Source organism: Phaenicophaeus curvirostris, chromosome Z (genome assembly GCF_032191515.1).
Source record: "Phaenicophaeus curvirostris isolate KB17595 chromosome Z, BPBGC_Pcur_1.0, whole genome shotgun sequence".
NCBI classification, from domain to species: Eukaryota; Metazoa; Chordata; class Aves; order Cuculiformes; family Cuculidae; genus Phaenicophaeus; species Phaenicophaeus curvirostris.
The window spans coordinates 72,577,350-72,598,317 of record NC_091431.1 but is presented as its reverse complement, the minus strand read 5'-3'; the positions used below and the strand labels follow the sequence as shown (position 1 = coordinate 72,598,317).

Here is a 20,968-nt window from a genome sequence, read left to right as displayed (position 1 = left end):
TTCCATGAAAAATTTTTTCCTAATGTCCAGCCTAAACCTCCCCTGGCAGAGGTTGAGGCCGTTCCCTCTTGTCCTGTCCCCTGTCACTTGGGAGAAGAGCCCAGCTCCCTCCTCTCCACAACCTCCTTTCAGGTAGTTGTAGAGAGCAATGAGGTCTCCCCTCAGCCTCCTCTTCTCCAGGCTAAACACCCCCAGCTCTCTCAGCCGTTCCTCATAAGACTTGTTCTCCAGCCCCCTCACCGGCTTCGTTGCTCTTCTCTGGACTCGCTCCAGAGCCTCAACATCCTTCTTGTGGTGAGGAGCCCAGAACTGAACACAGGATTTGAGGAGCGGTCTCACCAGTGCCGAGTCCAGAGGGAGAATAACCTCCCTGGACCTGCTGGTCACGCTGTTTCTGATCCAAGCCAAGATGCCATTGGCCTTCTTGGCCACCTGGGCCACTGCTGGCTCATGTTCAGTCTCTGTCAACCAACACCCCCAGGTCCCTCTCCTCCAGGCAGCTTTCTAGACAGACTTCTCCTAGTCTGTAGCACTGCATAGGGTTGTTGTGCCCCAAGTGCAGGACCCGACATTTGGCCTTGTTAAACCTCATGCCATTGGACTCTGCCCAGCGGTCCAGCCTGTTCAGATCCCTTTGGAGCCTCCCGACCCTCCAGCAGATCGACACTTCCACCCAGCTTAGTGTCATCCGCAAACTTGCTAAGGGTGCACTCGATGCCTTCATCCAGGTCATTGATAAAGACATTGAACCTCTGGGAATAATAAAAATTATTATTCCTATTGAAAACTACATTTTCTTTCTCTTAATGAACTCAATAGACAGCAGGCTGTTGGGGCTACCCTTGATAACTTCAGTTAGTACTTTTATTGTCTGCTTCTCACTTCCAGGAGACACTTAATTTGTCTTGGTTGTTTTCAAGAATAATTAGTACTGGCTATAGTTACTCAAATCTTTTGATTAGATAGAGACTTAATAAAACTGTTTATACCCTATTTTTTATGGTTGGCTTCAACTCTAGAAATTGCTTTACTAATTGATTTCAGGATGGATTTTCTTGTGGTTGAGGATTTAATGTCTGCAATGACTCTTACATGACAAATTCTTTCCAATAGCCATGTCATTCTTGGACTTGACTCTTATTTTTGAGAAAACAAATAATATGTTTGGCATAACTAACCCTAGCTGAACATATGGTTTTAGCTTTATTTTAGCTGACTCTTGTATAGTGTAACTTCGTGTTGCTACTATTCAAACCTTTCTCTCATGTTGGATTTTGTATAAGCTAAATCAAACTGTGCAAAGGAATGAACAGGTCCTTCTAGTTTGCATGTGTTTTATTTCATTGACTATCATACAGGGAATGGTTTCAGGCAGCTATGTATCACCTCATGTGTTATTCTGCTTTTCTTTTTATCTCTACCGCAGTGGTAACATTGGGATGTCCCTGAACGTGTGTCTGTAGTGACCATAACAGACAGCTTTTTATACTAGCACTGGTTTGCTGGCATTGCTGCTCCAAGGGCAGCTTGGCAGCCTGTTCTCCTGTGGCTCTCTGCTCTCTTCTCTGCCTGCTGACACCTTTTCTGATGGTGTCTTTGCTTTTTCCCAGAGTCACCATGCAGGAATAAGCAGCTGCACATTCATCTTACAAATACCCTTTAACACTGACTGAGACTGTAGATCCATTTGCATTAGTCCTCTGGGATATAACTTAAAGCCTCAACCACATTTGTCCAGTGCCTGGATCCCAGGTTTTTCTTTGCAAACAATATGTTTCTTCTAAATTAGTGATTTTCATCCCTTACTCTTGTGTTACAGAAGCACACCTGCACCTCTGGGCTCCTGCTCCTTGTGAGAACTCAGTGTCTCTGGGAGGCTGCTGGGATTTGCATGGGAGGTTATGACCAGTATAATGGGTTTGCTTTCCTACTCACGGCAGTTGTACATCTGTCAGATCTCCTTCCTTCTAACAGAAGGATCAAGTTGTGGTCAGTTGCATACCTCTTAGTTCGCCCTGGGCCAATAAGTCTGACAGCTAACATGACTCCTAGGATTTTTGGTCTCCAAGAAGATTTCTGGCATGTGGGAATGCCAGCTCCCTCCCTCCCTCCCTGTTTTTCTGAAGGGTATTTGTAAGGTCAGGTTCAGAGATTAGCCTGAGGTCTAAAATGGGACAGCGGTGTAACAGATGTGCTGAACACTGAGGGTGGAACAGCTTTAATTGGTTGCAAAACTTACTAGATCTCTGAATATTCAATGACAGGGTTATCTTGGCTACCAGAATTCAAAACTATCTGCATATGTACGTGAGGCTGTCCTACCAGGTGGAATCTCAAGTCTGTCTTCATCCAGATAAGAAAGGAAGTGGGACCTGAATTTTAGTGTTAGTGGGACACTAACAGGAGCCTTTGACTTGTTCATTGCTAGTGGCTTAAGGCAAGGCAGATGTTCCCTTAGGAAGGGGAGAGAAGGAACTGCAGTAGTTGCCACCAGCAGTAAATGTTTATTTTGTTCTTTACATGAAGTTTTCCTATTTCCCACTTGTTTCATGTAGGAATTCAGACGTGCTATCCTGCTTTCAGCAGAAGAGATATCTTCTATTTGTTAGACAGAAAATTGCACAAGAAAAATAAGAATATTTGATCATTGCTAGCCAGTCACTTTTCCAGTCTGATTAAAACACATATATTCATGATTTCATTCTCTTATCACTTAATGAGGAGTCCAGAGGTGGCACTAAAACAAGTATGCATTCTGTAAGAATACTTACCTGTAAATGCTGTAGCTGTTAAGAGAATTTAAGAGGGTTTGACATTGATGAGACACAAGAAAGGGGTAGATCAGTCTGTTTATTCCATTTTAAATTATACACATTTTTAATTTGAAGTGCAGCTCTTGTAGTTCTTACATTATTTATTATTATTAGATACCAATGCCTTCTCAGCGTATTTATTTTGTTAAATTATGTGTCTGAAATTAAATACATCCCCTTGTCAACTTTAATGTTCTTTTGCCTATTTTTATAATTATTATTGATAAGAGATCACTTTCAAGTTAACAGCACATGGTTTGATAAAATAGCCATTATTATGTTACCTGAGTGTTTTTTGGAAAGCCTAGTTCAAGGGCAAATCATATTTTTTCTGCAGTATGGGATGCTGAATCCCCAAACTGGAGACAGGTGCCAAAGATGGGGTTGTGGCTGTAGTGTTCTTGGCTAGCATCTGAAAAAACTACCCAAAAGTGTACACTTGTGGATATTTGAACTCAGTAAGCGTGGCGGTTTTTGGGTGTGCACAGGGGGGTGCCTCCTGTGTTTATTTTTGTGTCACCGGATGGCTTCTCATCCTTCCTCTTCTGCTCTTCTTTCCTGATCTCTGATGCTCTTCTCTTCATCCTCAGGTAGTAGATCCGATTGGCTTCTGGGTAGGTGACTTTGCAGAGGGGGATTTTGTAGATGGCTGGGTTGTCTGAATTTATCAGCAGAAAGAGAAGCGCGGAGAAGCAAAAAGGCCAGGTGCAGAGTGGCAGCCCGAGCTGGAAGGGAAAAGGACAGAAAGACACGTGCCTTTTGGAATCTCTTCTTGCATGTTCCCTTCGCTTACTTCTGCCTGCTGCTAAATTCTTCTACTTGAGAAACTAGGAAAGCCTTCACTTTCCCTGAGGACTGTGAGACACAGGACATGCCTTCCTGAAGTCCCTCATACAGGAGGATTTCAATTGGGATCCAGAGGAGGATACCCAGAAATGGTTGCCTGCATGGCAGAAGCTACGTGTGAGCTATGTTCTTGCTGGTGACTGGAGGTGTGGGAAGTTCCTTCAACAGTTCACACAAAGTTATCTAGTGTATCTGAAATTTATGGTGCTGCATAAGGAATCCCACATTGGAAACCTCGGTCTCTTTGAGACGCAGCTATTGGCAAGAATGGCCAATATTGAAGCAAATGAATCAGGTTCCAGAGCTCTGCTGGCTGTAATGAAAACTAAGACACCCAGCTCACACATAGACATTTAAATTCTCTAATAAATGAGCTGAATCCCACCTCCAGTATCCTGCAAAATATCATGTAAAGAGAGTACTATTCACACACATCCACCATCCTAAATGCCCATGTGTTACTGGCACTGCATTCAACCCTCAGTCGTGCTCTGTGACCTGACTTGGGTTCTGCCAAAAAAAGATAAGAAGGAAAGAAAGTAAATATTGTTTTTTTCTGATGCATCCCCAGACCAGGTATGTTTAAAAACCCAACACATCTGCAGGGTTTTACAGGGTACAGAGTGGATGCCAGATGAATATATTTAATGCACAACATTGCTAGTTCTAATTTTTTTTTTTAACTTGGTGAATAAATTTTATTAAAATATGCTTTTGCTTTAATCTCTCAGATCTTAAAGAAGAAACAACGCTTGGCATTTCTAGGTTCACTTCTTTCATGTTCTGCTCAGATACAATGATTTCGTATTAAGAGAACAGTTCCCCCCGCCTTCTAGTTCTGATATCCAGATTAAACTTGAATTATACCTGTAGGTAGAGTGGGAAAAAGCCCTTGGAAGAAGCAAGAAAAAAATTAAACCACTGGAAATTGTTAAAAAAATATTGCCTCCATCTAAGTGTTGTATCCCAAGCCATACCCTGTTGCTGGAATTCACATACACATGCAGAGTCCCTCTGTGGATAACATGCTCCAAAGGTCTTTGAAATCTTATTATCAGGTACAAATTCTGCAAGTGCACAATTCAGCTGCCAGAAAATCTGCACAAGACTGTCCACTGGCTGCAGCATTCTCATTACAATGCTATAAAAATCGTTATGGACAAGTGCATGTGAAGTACATCTATAAGGCTTCTCCTTAACATTATGTTAAACAAATCAAAATGCACTTAAAAAACCCCAGCCAAAGTAACCCTGACCTCTTTCCTCCCTCTCCCCAGCTTACCACAGACAAGGCATTGGCAAGAGCTGCTCCAGAGTAGGCACAAAACAATGCTGAGAAAAGAAGATCAAAGGCAGTTCAAGATGAGGAAAATATTGTTTATTTCTCCAAAGAAATTATAAATAGTAAAAAATAGTAAGATTGTCCAAATACACAGTAAAATATCCTTCCAGCTACCTAATGTGAGGATTATTGTTATAATTCAACAATTAGTTAAAACACCCTGTGCTGCATCTCGTTGTAAGGACTCTGTTTGGTCCGGTCTCCTATGTAGAGATAAATGGTAAATGATGAGCACGGTATTGTCAAGAGCAAGGGACAGTGGTATTTCTTTTATCTTTAATTTCTTTTTAACTGTCACAACTCAACTGGTAGGCAGTGGGGGATTGCAGGAATTCTCTATGCCGTGTCTTCAAACCACAAGGAGTTAGCTGTGGGCCACCCTGCTCCAGGATGTGAAAGGTGGCAAAATAGGAGCTAAGTCGAGGCAATCAAGGGCAAAGCTAAGGAGGACAAAAACTGCTGAGCCATCTGGAAACTGTGCTCAGGACAGAAAACTAAAATGCAAATGGTTGGAGGCTCAGTGAATCTTCACAGGAATTTTTCAAATGGGAAATTTCCTGTATTAAGCTCTTCCCATACATAGTGTCTGTTTTTGCTGATGTTGGAGACTGCATTTTTGGTTAGATGGATTTAAACTGGTTTTGTGCAACAACTCTCTACTTAGCCCACCGTTTCTCTAGTGATACGTATAGTTATGAAAAGGCTGCTTCTAGGAGTCTGTTGAGTTGCTCATTTGTTAAAACTTCTGCTCATAAAGCTTGTGCTCCTTCCATAAACAGTACTTCCACCCTTTCTAGATGTTTATGTGCTTTCAGGATCTAAACTCCCTTCCCTCTGCACTTGCAGTTTGCCTATTCAAGCTCAAATCTGCTGCTATCACAGAAATATCTAGTTTTGCATCATACTGGTAGTAATCTCTAAAGCTGCACTGCTCATAGACTGCTTGGCTGCATAAGTTTTTGTCTCCCTTTATGTAAAAGATACGTACCACACGCAAGTGACAGCAAATGAGTCTGCCAGGTCAGGGCATAAAACATGCCTCCAATTGCAATGCACGAGAGTGCGCAGTTGTAATTGTGTAAACCAAGGTAGATACTGTCAAATGGCGTTGCAATGCTCAGTGCTGCAAAAACAAAAGCAAGGCTGTGAAGTCAGGTATGAGAGGCACCCATCACTTGTTTGGAATTCATTGTGTTTTCAGTATGACACCTAGACAAATTTAATCATCTACACACTTGCATAACATGCATATTCAGAGAAAGGATGACATCAAATGGTGCTAATTATTTTGGACCTCTGAAAATGTGTCTAAGGTTGGAATTTGGCATGGTCTCAGAGGTTTCTTTGATGCAAAACTTTTTGTTTATGCCCTGAGTGTCTTGTCATATACGATCCGATGGAGGATCCAGTCAGAGTGTAGTGGGACCTTCTCACTTGGGTGTCCTTCTTGCAGAAAGCATTTTGAATATGATGATATATATTTGAAAATAATTTTGAATATCAGAGTCACAGCTGAGTGTCTTTTGTAGAAATAAACAGGGCTTTGCATACCTTCCTGGTGACCTGTTGTTGATGTGATCTGGGTACTAGGTGTGGTCACCATCATGGCTGTGGAAATTCTGCAGTGGGTTGGAAACCGAAGGTTTGCTCCACACCTGATCTCATAGGTACTTCTGCAGGATTTCTTAGAGGCTTCAGGTGTACCAGTCAAAAGAATACAATTTGTAGTGCAGAGGCCACCTCCACATCAAGCATAAGATAAATAAATTTCTTGCTATAATGCCCTCACTTGTCTTCTGTTTCAACTCCATGCTTATCCCCAGATACTTTCCTCTGACCTTTCCCTTCTAGATTAAATGTTAGACCTGTACAAAACTTGCCAGGTTTTCCTAACCATACAAATTGTGGACAGTTTCATTTAAAACCACAGATATCAGGCAACTCACATCTTATACGAAGTGCTTCAGAGCACAGTGAATTCATGGTTGGGTGACTGTTCTTCTAAGATCATTGTCTCAGATTACACTTATACCATTGTATGTTAATATACCATTTGGTCACAGAAGTGACATTAATCTTGTCTAACTTCAAAGGCCATATTAATCTCTCTTAAACTAAGATTGTTTCTCTGGCTGTAGAAGAGACAGGCCATGCTAAGTGGCATTCTAGCTATTTTCATGAATCTGCAGCAGGGTAAATTTAACTGCGTCCTAGAAAAGTCTGTTTCTTTTCACTGACTGATCAGCTTGGAGGCTGACATCTGCTTGTGGTGGTAATTTGAAACACTTGTGATAGCAAGAGATCAGTTCTGAAACTATTTCTCTAGGTTTCTTTATCATCATTTCCACGCGACTCATCACATCCAATGGCAGGAGCATTAAGGTTAAGAAAGGTGGAACAAACCACCTGTGTCTGTTACAAATCAAATAACAAATTCAAAGCTTAAAGAAAATCTGCTTCTGTTCTTGCCTTCATCACGATGTGCGACTATTAGTAAGACCTTCTAAATCTAAAGGCAGTTTAAAAAGTGAGAGTGTTGTCCCAACTATGTCTAAGCCCATTAAACTGCAAAGACTGGACAGAGTTGTCTGAAGACTTGAGTCAAGATACCTGGGTTAGAAAAATGACTTTTTAAAGTATTTCTTACCTGCAAACATCCCCACTGTTGATCCAATTGCAGCATGTAAACAAATAAGTGGGGACGAGATAAGTAAAGCAACAAGGATGATGCCTCCTGTCCAGGGATTGTCACAGCCATACACTTGACCAACACCAACTGGAATGGACTGCAAGAGCTGCAGAAGCCAGTAGAAAACAGCACGTTATTGTAGCTCTGTACTCAGAAAGACAAAGCAGTTATTTTGCCTAAACTATTAGTTGAAAAGAAAATGGAAGAACTCTGGCTCTGAGCTAGACTGCTCGTTCTCGTGCCCTTCAAGGCAGAGGTAGTTCATTGTTTGGCTTCAACATCTTCAGTCCCAGATGGACTTTTATTTCTTTTGGGATGGTAATACGGTGGATTGTGTTGGGATGGAGGGTCTGTATTTTTTTTTTTAATGACTTCAAAGAAGGAGAAAAAATGTAATTTTCTTAGTGACACTGACATGAGCATTTCAGTTACTTTTACACTACTTTGAAAAGGTAACCCTCCAGCGCTGGAGCTTAACTGAGCGGATTGTGTGTAAACAGGTTTCTGTACCTTTAGAATAAGTATTTTTCTTCTGCCTTTTCGTATTAGCATTGGCTGTTTAACTGATGCCCTCTTAACTACAATGGGGCAACAAGAACACACATCCAGGAGTGCTTCCGAATTGACAGCATTCAAGACTAAGTGGCGTGAGAGGTTTGCCTGGGCTCGATTAGCCTTTCTGCTGGATCACCCAGGACTGTCCCTGGAGCTTCTACAGCAGTCCTCTACAGGATGAACCAAACCACCTGTTTCTGTGGAAGACTACTGGCTGTACATATAACGTAGCCATTATGACTCATGTATATTTGTTATTCTGGGCTGAATGACTTCACACGCACCTTTTTAAGGAAATATCACAAACATTTTTTAAGTGAAGCTTACCAGTGGCACATTGATTGCAGACCAGGTTATATTCGGCACCGATGCTACAGGCTTGATAAGAGTTGTAGGGAAGAAGGGGTTGTAGTGTCCTGTGGCTGCCAAGTACAAAGTCACAGCAATATTGAAGGGCAGAGTGAAAACAGGAAGGTCCCATTTACTGAAGATGGATCCCAAAGAACTTGACAGGATTGGACTGAGAAGGAGAAAAGAAACAGTTATAAATTGTTTATAACAATAAGAGTGATGAAACAGGCTACCACTTAATTATAAGCTCTGGTAAAGGCAACCCTGTGCCATTCCTTTCAGAAGCATCAGGCAGTGAATATGTAAATATATGAATCTGCATCCAGCAAATAGTTTTAGAATGCTGTTCATCTTTGCAATAACTGTCAAATCCATTCATGGATGGTATAAAATTCATACTCTTCTCTCTGGATGCCTGGCTAGTGTGCAAGTGGTCTGGCAGCTGTGCTGAACTTGGAGTCAATGAAGAAATACATTCAGTACAGTATTTAGGCATTGATGGAGAAAGGTGATCTGGCCTCCTATTCTAATGTTTTTCTAATATAATAAAAAAACTAATAAGGAAAAGAATTTTGGGAGTGCCACAGGAAAAACTTCAGAGAACTCTAAATGATTTAAAAAATACTCCAGTCCGGATGAGGCAACAGGGAGATGGAAATTATGTAATTTGCTTTTTTTGTGTTAAAAGGTTTGAAGTATACCAGAATATGGTTCTAAAAGGGAACTAAAACAGAAGAGGTGATCAAAGAGGGTAGAAAATCTTCCATTAAGAAAGATGTAAAATATTTACTGTGTGAGATATTATTTTGGGGAAACAAGGAGTCCTTAGGACACATGGAGCCTGACAGTGTAAGATGAAGTCACTGCTGTAACAAAGCTGTGAAGAATGTTGTGCCAGACATGAACTAGACCTTGATGTTCCTGCTTATGTCAAAGAGACTGATGATGATGAAACACACTGTATGTGTGCTGCCCACATACCACCCAAAATCATATGGTATTTTCCAAAAACTAAGCTTCCCTCTTAAGAATCACGATTGAGTATATTCAGTGTGTAAAGTATTCGGGGTGGCGCTCAAGTTATTTAAAGGTCAAATATTAAAAATCTTGCAAGCCTTGAGATACCATGATTTTGCCAAAGTTCTTGGGATATAAACTTCACCAGATCTGCTTTCCTCGGGACATTTCCAGACTGCCTTATTTCTACTTGAAATGGGTGTCCTGCATGAATTCCTTTGTGGCAGAATACTTGTTAAACAATATCTGCTTTTTATGGGGCCTATAGAGCATGTGCAAGAGAGTGAAATGCCAGATCCTACCCTTGATAGCAATAGACTCTGTTCTGTTGCTTCTGGTTCAGCTTCCCTGGTATAAGTGAGCTGAGCAGCCCTTATGGTCAGCCTCCAAGTAGCAGTGGACATCGCAAAGTTTATAAAAATTCATTTTAAAGACTTGAGCTTTTCAAGAAGTTGCATTTGAGTCCTAGAAAGTCATTAAGCTGGTTCTAATAAAAAAAGACACTTAAATTATCTGACATTTCAAAAGCAACATCTTGCGTCCTGTTGTGTAGGTACTATCAGTGGGAAAAAATGCTTTGTTATCTCTGAATAATCTCAAATGAAGCCTATTCTTTTTATGACCAATTTCATTCATGGGTCTACAGGAAAGCTGGAGAGGGACTAATCATAAAGGCTTGTGGTGATAGGACAAGAGGGAACCGGTATAAACTGGAGAGGGGTAGGTTTAGGCTTGATATAAGGAAGAGTTTCTTCACCCTGAGAGTGGTGAGACACTGGTCCAGGGTGCCCAGGGAAGCTGTGGCTGCCCCATCCCTGGAGGTGTTCAAGGCCAGGCTGGATGGGGCTTGGACAGCCTGGTCTAGTGGGAGGCATCCCTGCAAATGTCAGGGGGGTGGAACTAGATGATCTTTAAAGTCCCTTCGAATCCTAAGTATTCTATGATTCTATGATTCATTCCAAGAGCAGTTTACACATTTCCTTGCCTGTAGCTCTAGGAAAAAAATCAGCGCTTCAGTGAAAATGATCCCGAATTTCTGTGCTGAAATACAAATATTTTGCTAAGTATGCATTGTGTCAGAAAAAAAAGAAACAAATAAATAAATAAATAAATGCAGACTTCTGAAGCTAAAATTCAAAGTATCAGCTGAAAAAAAAATCACTGAAATGTATAATTGTAAAATTTTTCAGCTCTGCCTTTGAATCTTGTGAACAAAAATGGAGGAAGAAAATTTTGAATAAAGAACCTTGAGGAATTCTGGCTGACTAAACATTCTTGCAACATGACCTGGGGTTTGAGAGGTTGTTATACAATGACCTTTGCTGAAAGTAACTAAACAAGTGAAATACGGGAAAAAATCTGATTTTAAAAGCAGTAAAAAGCAATAATGACTTTCTTCTTATCGCTAACAGGGATTAAAACATAGGTCTTGTATTGCTTTCAGCCAAGACTGTTAAATAGATTCTGCAGTGCTGTTAGAGTCCATATTTAGAAATGAGAAATCTAATCCTGAATGGACATTGTCTGATATTCAGAGTTACTTGAAGGAATTAATTTTGCTCATGACTGGTTGCACGTCTGAGAGTAGGAAGATTGACTTCAGCCTAATGGAGAGCACCAGGTCAGTTCAGCGCCTGGGCAGGAAGAACCACTGAGGTGCTGAGCATGATGACCTCCACCCTGAATGTGTCCTGCTGATGAGGGCTATTTGCAGAGCATTGAAGTGGGGCTGTTTTGTCCATGTCCTGTTATCAGTGTTGTCTGTGCACTCAGCCTCCTGCCAACATGCCTCACAAATTTTGTGCATCATAGAATCATAGAATCACCAAGTTGGAAAAGACCCACCGGATCATCGAGTCCAACCATTCCTATCAATCACTTAATCATGTCCCTCAGCGCCTCATCCACCCATCCCTTAAACACCTCCAGGGAAGGTGAATCAACCACCTCCCTGGGCAGCCTCTGCCAGTGCCCAATGACCCTTTCTGTGAAAAATTTTTTCCTAATGTCCAGCCTGAACCTCCCCTGGTGGAGCTTGAGGCCATTCTCTCTTGTCCTGTCCCCTGTCATTTGGGAGAAGAGCCCAGCACCCTCCTCTCCACAACCTCCTTTCAGGTAGTTGTAGAGAGCAATGAGGTCTCCCCTCAGAGTCCTCTTCTCCAGGCTAAACAATAAATGTATGCTTCTTTCCACTACTGACGTGGCTGGAGCTGCTGGTGTAGGAGACTGGGCAGAGGAGATTTCCAATATGTTTAAGCTGTATATAGCAGGTCTCCTCATTTTCTGAGAATTGTCCCTAGACAAGTCATACTTACCAGGCCATTGATATAATTACCACAGGAGGAAGAAGCCACCAGTAGTAATCCCCTTTGTCAGAGTAGACAGCCATGAGCAGTCCCACCAAAATCCCATTATAGCCATGAATTCCAGCTGCAATGGCTGATCTATGATGGAAAGAAATGTTTGCAAGGTAGCAAGCTGTGCTGGAGGTGACCTGTCAAAGTGACCCACTGAAACATGATTAAGAATTGTTCTATTTCTGGTGAAGGGAGTGCAGGGAAGAGATGAAAAAGTGGTGAGGTTTCTAACATAACACATTGTGCTAGTGTGTGGAATGGAAGAATGTGGAGCCTGTTGCATGATGGTGATCCAGGAGGACTTCCATGACCCAAAGGATGCCATGACTGTGATGGTGGGTACCAGAGAAAGATAACTGTCTACTCTCACAAAGACAGTCAGCTATGGGGACAGACCATCTTTTTCTGTACCATAGTTCTGTCCTTACTTAATTTGTTCTAACACTTCAGGTCTGCTGGCTCTACCATACTCAAATGTGGGGCTATGAGCCATAAGATGGTTCCTTATGACATAATGATCAATTTTTATTAAGTGCCTGGGTGTGAGGTACCACTTACCTGTCCTGAGTGAGGGCCAATGCAGTTAATGTCGACACGACCATTCCAGTACAGCCCGAGAGCATCCACCAGGGGCTCTCGATGAAAAGCCCCACTAAAATGATCAGCCCACTGAGTGGGTTGTTGACAAACATCACCTGAGAGGTCCCTCGCAGGATCCAGTCCACCAGCTGGACCATTAAAGGCTTATCTGGAGATGAAATAAAAACACTGCTGATAAGTCATCATTTCAGCAGGAATCCCTCAAAGAACATTCATCCCTACAGTTACTTTCTGGCCATGGAACAGAGGCAATGTATCAACAGGACTGTAAAACCAGTCTCAGATTTATTGCTGTCTGAGCAAATTTTGCATCTGGTACTTGAAAAGCTAATAGGGATGGACTGGGCACTGCTATAAAGTTCATGGAAGAATTCATAAAAAAGTGATTTATTTATGGTGGTCAAAGAATACTCTTTCTTGCCTGGTAGGTTGCTTAAGATTCTGCTATAAATTTAACGAGGAGATAGTCTGTTTTTGGTGTATAATTCAGATGCAGAGAAGGACTCAGGCAGAGACAAGAACTAGTTTGTACAGGGGTTGGGAAATATGGAAAGGGAAAAATTCTCGTGTTTTAGGCATGCAGAACCTGGAGGTACACTGTGTACAGGAGACAGGGTCAAACTGTCAAAGGTGTGTAAAGAAGTACTTTGGGAACTGAAGAACCTAAATTAAGAGAATAGTTATATCTTGGATTGTGCTCAGGGGAAAGAAGCATTCCCAAAGTACAAAGAGCCATTGCTTTTTAGAGAAGACTGTTGAACCCAGGCAGAACAAAGGGGCACCAAGCTCAGGTGAGTGCATGGGGGAGAGAAGGCGTTTATGGGACTGAGGGCAGCATGTCTGAGGGCATCTGTATACAGTGTTCCTAATGATCTCCATGTGCAAGGGAAGGTCTCTTAGCACTGCAATAACTTTTTGCTGCTGGGTCTTCTATTGCAAATTGACTTAAGGTGTTTTTCTGTTATGCTTCTGGGAAAGGTGTAACAATTTCTGTACTGCTGTGCATTATTAAACATGATGGAAGGAGAATAAATGAGAAAGAGGGTCTGCTTATATGTACAATATGTTCATGCAATATGTGTACGCAGCTTTCATCTTCTTAAATATTTAAAATTAATTCAGTTGGTTTAGATTGTTCATCAGACACAGCATTAAGTGTTAGAATACCTTTTGAATCTGAGCAACGACTTATTCCACTCCCTTCCCCCCCCATCTTCCTCACTCCCTCCCTGTGTTATATTTATAGTCAAGGCTTAGGCTTTGCTTTCTGATGGGCATAACTTCAATAGAGGAACTTTGAAGGGCCAGATACCACTCTGAATCTCTTTGATATCCTTGTCTATGAAGTATATCAACAATGCTCTTGCTTTTAGAAACAATAATTAACTCTAAGTATTCAAATATAACCAGTGAGCAGTGGCCAAAGCTTTCCAGGACATTGAGTAAGTAAAGCTCTCTACTAAATGTTGACCACTAGAGTACAGATAAAGCAGCACGAGACAATCCCTGTGTCTGGGAACCACAATACCAGCCTGCTGAATTCCCTGCCTGAAGACATCTCACCCACATCCTCCACCAACTATAGCCACTGGAGAGCAGCCTGGCTGTACATGGCTGTTTCTTATTTCTCTTCTGTTACTGGAGTTGTACTGCTGTCACAAGTAGCCTTGACAGAGGAGTGACAGTCTTATGTAGCCCCTCAAAACTCTAAACCACTAATAATTTGGGATAACATGGGCCATCTGCTAATGTATTGCTCCTGCCTTAACAGTAAAACTTCGAGATCAGTACCTGCTTTGTTTTTCGTAGCAACACAATAGCCACATTGCCTATTGCTCCCCCAGGGCTGGTAATACAAGAGCCTTTGACCACACCATCAACAGTCAAGTCCCCATCATCAGCCCACACATGATCCAATGCACTTGCAAACATGACTAAATTCCCAGCCCCGACATGCAATTCTGGGCACTGCTACAAGGAATGAGATTGCAATGACATATAACAGATTAAGTGTGAAAGATGCCTTTCGCCTGTGCTGAATTATGCCTGCAGCCATGGTAATGGGAAAAGGATGCAATGAGAACCCCTTCCTGAGGTTAACATGATTTGGGTTAACAGTCCAGAAATTTGCAGTGAGCTTGGGCTCTGCTGCCTCTGCTCTGCCTTAGGGGAGGAAACGGTTCCTGGCCTTGTGCCCCAGCACTGAAAGTATTGTTGGCAATATAGATGTCCCCAACTTGCTCTGCCTAGCCAGAGAGACTGAAACACATCCCTCTGCTTACTTTTCATCCACTCTCCATATTCTTCCATTTCTCCTGTGAGATACTTGAAAACTCGGTGGATGCGATTTCCACTGCTCCCCAGCAGGTCCTGGGCTGTTGGCTTCTGCTCCATGTACAGCTGCCTCTCAGCGGGATGTTCAGCCACAACAATCTCTCCAAGATCCATCTCTTTCGGGTGTTGAGAAGAGGTAACTGTAATTACAAAGCCCACATGTTAGAAAACCTTTTGGGCTGTGTCCTGGCAACTTCTGCTGTGCTTTAGAGCTCCATGGTGAAATGCTGTTTCAAAGAAGGGATGTTTAATGGACAAGGAACCTGTCTGAAGCACTCCTGAGAGTGGAATGTGCTGCTGCCCAGGACAGTGATGTCCCTTCTTTGGGATCAGGGCCAGGCAATGACCCACTGTGTCCTGGAGCTGTGCCACAAAGCTGCAGGTGGAAAGAAGGACAGGGCATAGATGCCCTGCAGCGTCCCACTCTAGCTCCTGATGCAAGCTGCCAGTTGGACAAGCTGCCACTTGGACAAAGGATAGAACCTTTGCCAAGTAACCGAGAGGTACTTGCATGCTGACCAATGCTGTTTGGCCAAGTACAGCTGCTGTTGCAGCTACCAAAGGGGGAGCTTGCTGATGTTTGGTGGGCAGTGAACTAGAGGCAAGGAATGCAAATTACCAGTACAGCAGCAGACAGCAGGAGACAAGAAAATACTGGAGGAAAGGCTGAAGCTCGTATCCCTTTTGATGTTTTGAGTTGATGCCTTCGTACATCACAGCAGATCTATGGCCTTTCTGTGCTCCTCATTCCACATCTGCTTTTGATACACCACCAAGAGCAAACAGGGGTAGCATGAAAGCATTGTACAGAACTCAGCATCCATGTGTGGATTTAGACAAAGACAAGAACCTTGGTTCAGGGTTGTGTGTTCTTTAATTAGCTGGTGAATATCCAGGCAAGATTACGGGTTTAAATGTCTAGTTACAGTTGAAGGGATCTGTTCATTAAAAAGTCTGTTAAGATATAAATCCTTAAAAGAAAGTACGTTGCACTGCACCCCAGTAAGCTATGTTACAGGGCTTATCTACAAAAATGACCCCTTTCTGTCTGAGGCAGTCTGGCATTGGCTGCTGTGGTCTTGCTTTGACGATTTTGGACAATCGTAGCTGGGTTTCTAGGTGTTGTTTAAATGCCGACTATGTGGTGAAGTGCTTGTCCCGTGTTTTGTGGAATATGGGCACCACCTCCTGGTGGAAGCCTATTTTTAAGTAGTTGAAACAGGCTGGCTGATGATGTTAAAGCCTGCAAGCAGCTGCAGGACAGGCTGGGAAGGTATGTCCAGCTGGAGGGAAGACTGCTTTGCAGAGTGGAACACTGCGGATGGTAAAAACATCCATGATCTGAATGCTTTAATAACAGGGTCCTTGAGCATCATAAAAGTTTTCCTTTCACCTTCTGGCAGCACAATACTGAGTGGAACGCTGGAAATGCATTGCACAGTGCTTTCTGCCTGGTGCTTTGGCTCTCTCTGCCGGCAGCTTTTCCCTGCAGCATCTTTAGGGATGACCTTTGCATCCAGCATCAGCCTGGGGCTGGATGTACGGACAGGAGGTGCTATGACGTATAACTGTGAAAACTAAATCTAGTCAGCACTCAGTTTGCTTCATACTAAGGTGCAGAAGTATTACAGAAGTTACTGAGAGGTCTGAAGGAGCAAATGTGGTTGCACAAGGAATAGACACCCCCTGTGCCTTGCTTGTAATGTGCCTCAGGGTGGCAGGAGCGAGGATGCTCGCAGGTTCTGACCAGCTGCACTCAGTGCAGGAATAAGCAAGAAGCAAAAAAAGTGGGAGAGTTTGGATGCATCGTGTCCATCTCTCCCCACCCTCCCCTGCTCTGGCTTCTTTTTTTGCTGTCTACAATATGGTTCTAGTCAGAAGCTGCATCCAATCCCTGGTTCCAGTAAAGGCATTCTTGGTGACTGTAATTTTTGGCTAGTTCCTTGTGGCTAGCCAGGAGGACATGTGCATAGAGGACAGTGAGCAGGAGCCCTTTTCCTCCATCTATGTGTTCTCTAGGCTGAGGGAATTTACATCCCTCTGAGGTAGGAAGAGGCTAGGTCCTACTGGAACACCCGGTATTTGTGCCTGAACTTATCCTATAAACTCTTGGCTACATAAGATACGTCATAGCCCTGGGCTTCCCAAAAGTCAATGTAGTTGTGAGCACCTCCAGATGAAAGTCAGCCCATTTCAGCTCAGAACTGCCCTCCAAAAATTCCTGTTTTTCTTTTTCTCAGCTCAATCTGGGTGTTCCAGTCAAACACGCAGTGTTTGTTGGGAGACACATAGGGTCTGAGATCAACAACACAAGCAGATGACAGACACTAGAGCAAAATCAAGCTAGCACCTAGCTGTCATAGAGGTTGCTTTCCCTCCAGAGCTTAACATGTTTAGCAGGTGTGGCTGAATATCAGAGATATTCAGTGTTGCCTATTTTGTTTATTTGCTTATGTTTCTTCTGTAAGACTTCTCCAAAGGGTTCCAAGAGATGAGGTGAGCTAAGACAGCTGCACTGGATCCACGTAAAGGAGTGTGCATCATCACTGAGGATATTGAAGTCCCAGGGATGCGTCTGTAACAATATCCACCATCAGCAACTGAGATTAACCGTTACCAGCAGGGAGAATAAATGCTGAGTGGTTTTGTCTATGTCTCTATAGAACCTGAAATTCTCACACTCGTTTTAAACCTCACCAGGGAAAAATGCTGTCGGGTTTTACAAAACAGGAACATCACTGCAGAGCTTCTAAAGCCTGTATTTACAAGACTGCACTGTTCAATTCCTTCTGAAATTGAGACATAGGACTTATATGTTTTTATAATTCTTATCCTTGCTTACATAATTTATCTGTTCAGGTTTATGTGCGAAGTAGTCATGTAAGACCCCTTTGCACTCAATACAGAGGGAGGCTAGTATCTCAAGAGGGTCATTCGTGTCCCTTTTCTATATGCCCATCTGAAATGTAAAAAAAAGAGTGCCTTTTCATCTCTACTGGCTGCAGAGGGAACCTAGTTGCTGCGCTTTTAGAGGGCTAATATCAGGCAGGAGAAATTTCAGGCTAGGAGATTTTGCCAAAGTCAACCCTGAAGTTTATGGAATTGGGATCTGCAGTCCCAGGCTATTGCTTAAAATCACTGAGCCATCTGTAACAGGCCAGGAATCTGCATCAAGAAGGGCACCAAAGCTCTGGGGCTAAGAATTAAAAAAATACAGTCTCTTCCCAGGATTACTGTTTGGTGTCTCCCTGCATATCAGAAGGGAACAGAATCTGTACTTGGAAAGAAGAGCATTCATATACCTTAGATAAGAAGACAACCTGAGATAGGACTAACAGGGATGGCTGAAGCATTGCCAGACTTTTGGGGAAAGGATTGGTGCAAGAGTTATGGGGATGCTGAAATTCTCTATACTGTTACTGTGGTGACTTGTAAGGCTTTGCCGCAGAGGTGCCCAAGGGGCTGCAACAGTTAGAGAATATCCAGAAGGGTTGTGACAGGCATAGTGCTCTCTGCAGGAACATCACCCTGAAAAAACATGATTCCTTTGCACCTAGCACCTGTCATTAGATAAGCTTGTGCTCAGAGGTATGGTCTCCATGAATAATGGAGAAATCATTTAAACAATTAGCTAATTAAGGCTAATAAGAGCCTGAATCACTTACAGCACACCTAGAGCTGATGGGGAATTCTTTGAGAAAGAGCCTTTTATCAGCAAACACTGATTCATCGATGTGGTAATGACTTGTCCCTCTTCTCATCAACATTTATCGGAGATCAGGGCATTGCCTGATGATTAGGGCTCATCTCTAGACCTTCCTGTGCTTGCTCATTCCCAACCAGATAGCTGTAGTAGTGTGCTTTTGAGGTGCAGGATGCTGGTAGCACAGAGCCTTGAATTTCTAAGTCTCCTAGAGCTAGCTCTGGGTTTCTCTTTGGCTGGTGCTGATGAGAAAATGTTGACAGCGTAGCGCTCTCACACAGCCTGTAGTGATCCGGTGGCCCCGTGAAAAAAAAAACAAGCCCACAATACAAATAAGCTGTGAGTAGTGGGATGGATGGTACATGACCAGGGTGATGTGTGATGTATAACACTTGAGCCAGCTTTTCTACAAGGCTGCCATTTTTTGTAGGGAGCTTAGCTTTATTATAAGATTCTTGAAGTCAAGCCTGGGCTATTGCTCTTTCCTCCTCTATGCTGAAAGCATATTTCATATCTCTCTACCTGAAAGCATGAAGGGGATCAGAGAAGTGTTGTCTTCAAGGGATGTGGCCTCACAAGGGCCATGAAAAGAAACAGTTTGAAAAAGCATGTTTCTCTCTCTTACCATAAAGAAATAGTATAGAAATACAGTGTACAGCTAGAGGGCAAAACTTTGGGATGGTGACAGGATACTTGGCTGAGTTGTAATGACCAGGGATCAGGTTGTTGTAATTTACCAGAGATCGGCTTGTAACACTGAAAACAAGTGAACAAAGCAGGGCATTTCAGAAGAGTCACTGAGGTTGAATGCAACTGAATTGCGTGGAACAGGTATGAAACACTTAGCCACAGATCTTCACAGTGGAAAGAAAAATCCCACCCAAAAGGAAAGAAATGCTCAAGTAAACTTATTTCCTAGCACAGGCATTAAATGAAGCCACATTCCAGAGCAGCTCTGTCATTTGTACAAACCCAACTACCGCACAACAATTAGTAATCAAGGCAGGGTAACTTATAGGACTAAATGTGACTCTTACATCCTTGTTTAGATACTTGGCTTTTACAAGGTGGTCTTGAATTCTTTCTGTCTTCCTTTCCTAGCCTGTGTAGTATGTAATACAATACTTCATTTAACTTCAGGGCAATACTTTACTGCTTCTTCGTCTCCTTCTGTTGCAGCAGTATCTCCTAATCTGCCAAATGGAAGCACATCATTTATTTGATGGATTGTACTGGTGGATTCTACTTAGACTTGGGTAGAAGTTGTGCTGATACCACTTGTATAATTGTTGTATGATTACACATATGAGTGTGTGTGTGGGTAACTGTGGAGAAGGAGGGTTGACCCTCCTTATTATGGGTCCCCTGAACTATGTCTGTAAAAAGGGGTTTCTCTTGACCCTCTTTAGCCATTTAAAGGGTCCTAGTTTTGGTGCTCTCTCTGGTTGATACAGACTGATCAACATCATCTCTGTGCAGTTCTCCCAAGTGGTCAGAGATCATTCTTAGAAAGGAATTGATTTTCTTTCTCAGAGGTCCATCTCATCCCTTTAGTCCACAAGAGAGGCTAAGATGGGGTTTGTGTGGCTAACTGTGGGTGTCTCCATTTTAGGTAAATATATCTGAGCAGCTTGCCTTGACTTCCAGTGAAGAGATGGTCAATGTATGGATCTAGAGCATGATTCATCCCCTCCCATCCTACACAGATGAATCATATTCCAAGTTCTTTTACATTTGCTGTCTATCATGGGAAAGACACAGAGCTCAGATGAACACCAGAGCACCACATGTATGTGGTGTGGAAAAGGTGTGATGAATCTCAGAAAAGTCACTGTCTCATGGTCATTTGGGAAATGTGTAGCTGACTGGGGCATCAAACAAGGACTTGTTAATGTTTGAACCAAGTGCCTAATACAGTAAGAATTTTCAAAATGCTAGCTGTTTTTTTAATAATAAAAATAGTCAGACCAGGTAGATATTTAAAGACACAAAAATCCTGTTTTCCTGCATATGGTTTCAGTTATAAAACCAGAGGGGAAAACAAATAGAGAAAATATGAAATATAAAAACCATTGCTTCTAAACAGAATGTTTTTCGAAGGTTTCCATGAGGTGTTGGCTGCTCGGCAAAGCAGACTGTAAAACAACTTTACAAGCCACATTTATTCTAAGAGCTCCACTTATTGAAGTACAACTCAAACTCTTGTTCTGCTGGCCAAGTTCCATAAATTAAACACTTGTCCAATAACACATACCTCTCCACTTGGATTCTCTGTTTCTTTTTTGGCTTTGTGTGTCTGTCTCTCTCTCTCTCACACATTTTTTTTTTTTTTCCCCAATCCTTTGCACATGGAAACAAAAA

General features: G+C 42.5%; 1 protein-coding gene across 1 annotated transcript in view; it reads right to left on the bottom strand.

The window, feature by feature from the left end:
- Positions 1–2,880: 2,880 nt before the first annotated feature.
- Positions 2,881–20,968, bottom strand: part of LOC138733297 (urea transporter 2-like) — a 303,421-nt gene continuing 285,333 nt past the window's right edge. The window contains exons 3-10 of the mRNA XM_069880371.1: positions 14,853–15,044; positions 12,529–12,718; positions 11,929–12,057; positions 8,573–8,765; positions 7,649–7,796; positions 5,990–6,124; positions 4,942–4,991; positions 2,881–3,538 (exon numbers count right to left, since the gene is read on the bottom strand). Coding sequence (XP_069736472.1) covers positions 3,269–3,538; positions 4,942–4,991; positions 5,990–6,124; positions 7,649–7,796; positions 8,573–8,765; positions 11,929–12,057; positions 12,529–12,718; positions 14,853–15,018 — 1,281 coding nt within the window. The 5' untranslated portion in view covers positions 15,019–15,044 and the 3' untranslated portion in view covers positions 2,881–3,268. The remainder of the gene's footprint in view (positions 3,539–4,941; positions 4,992–5,989; positions 6,125–7,648; positions 7,797–8,572; positions 8,766–11,928; positions 12,058–12,528; positions 12,719–14,852; positions 15,045–20,968) is intronic.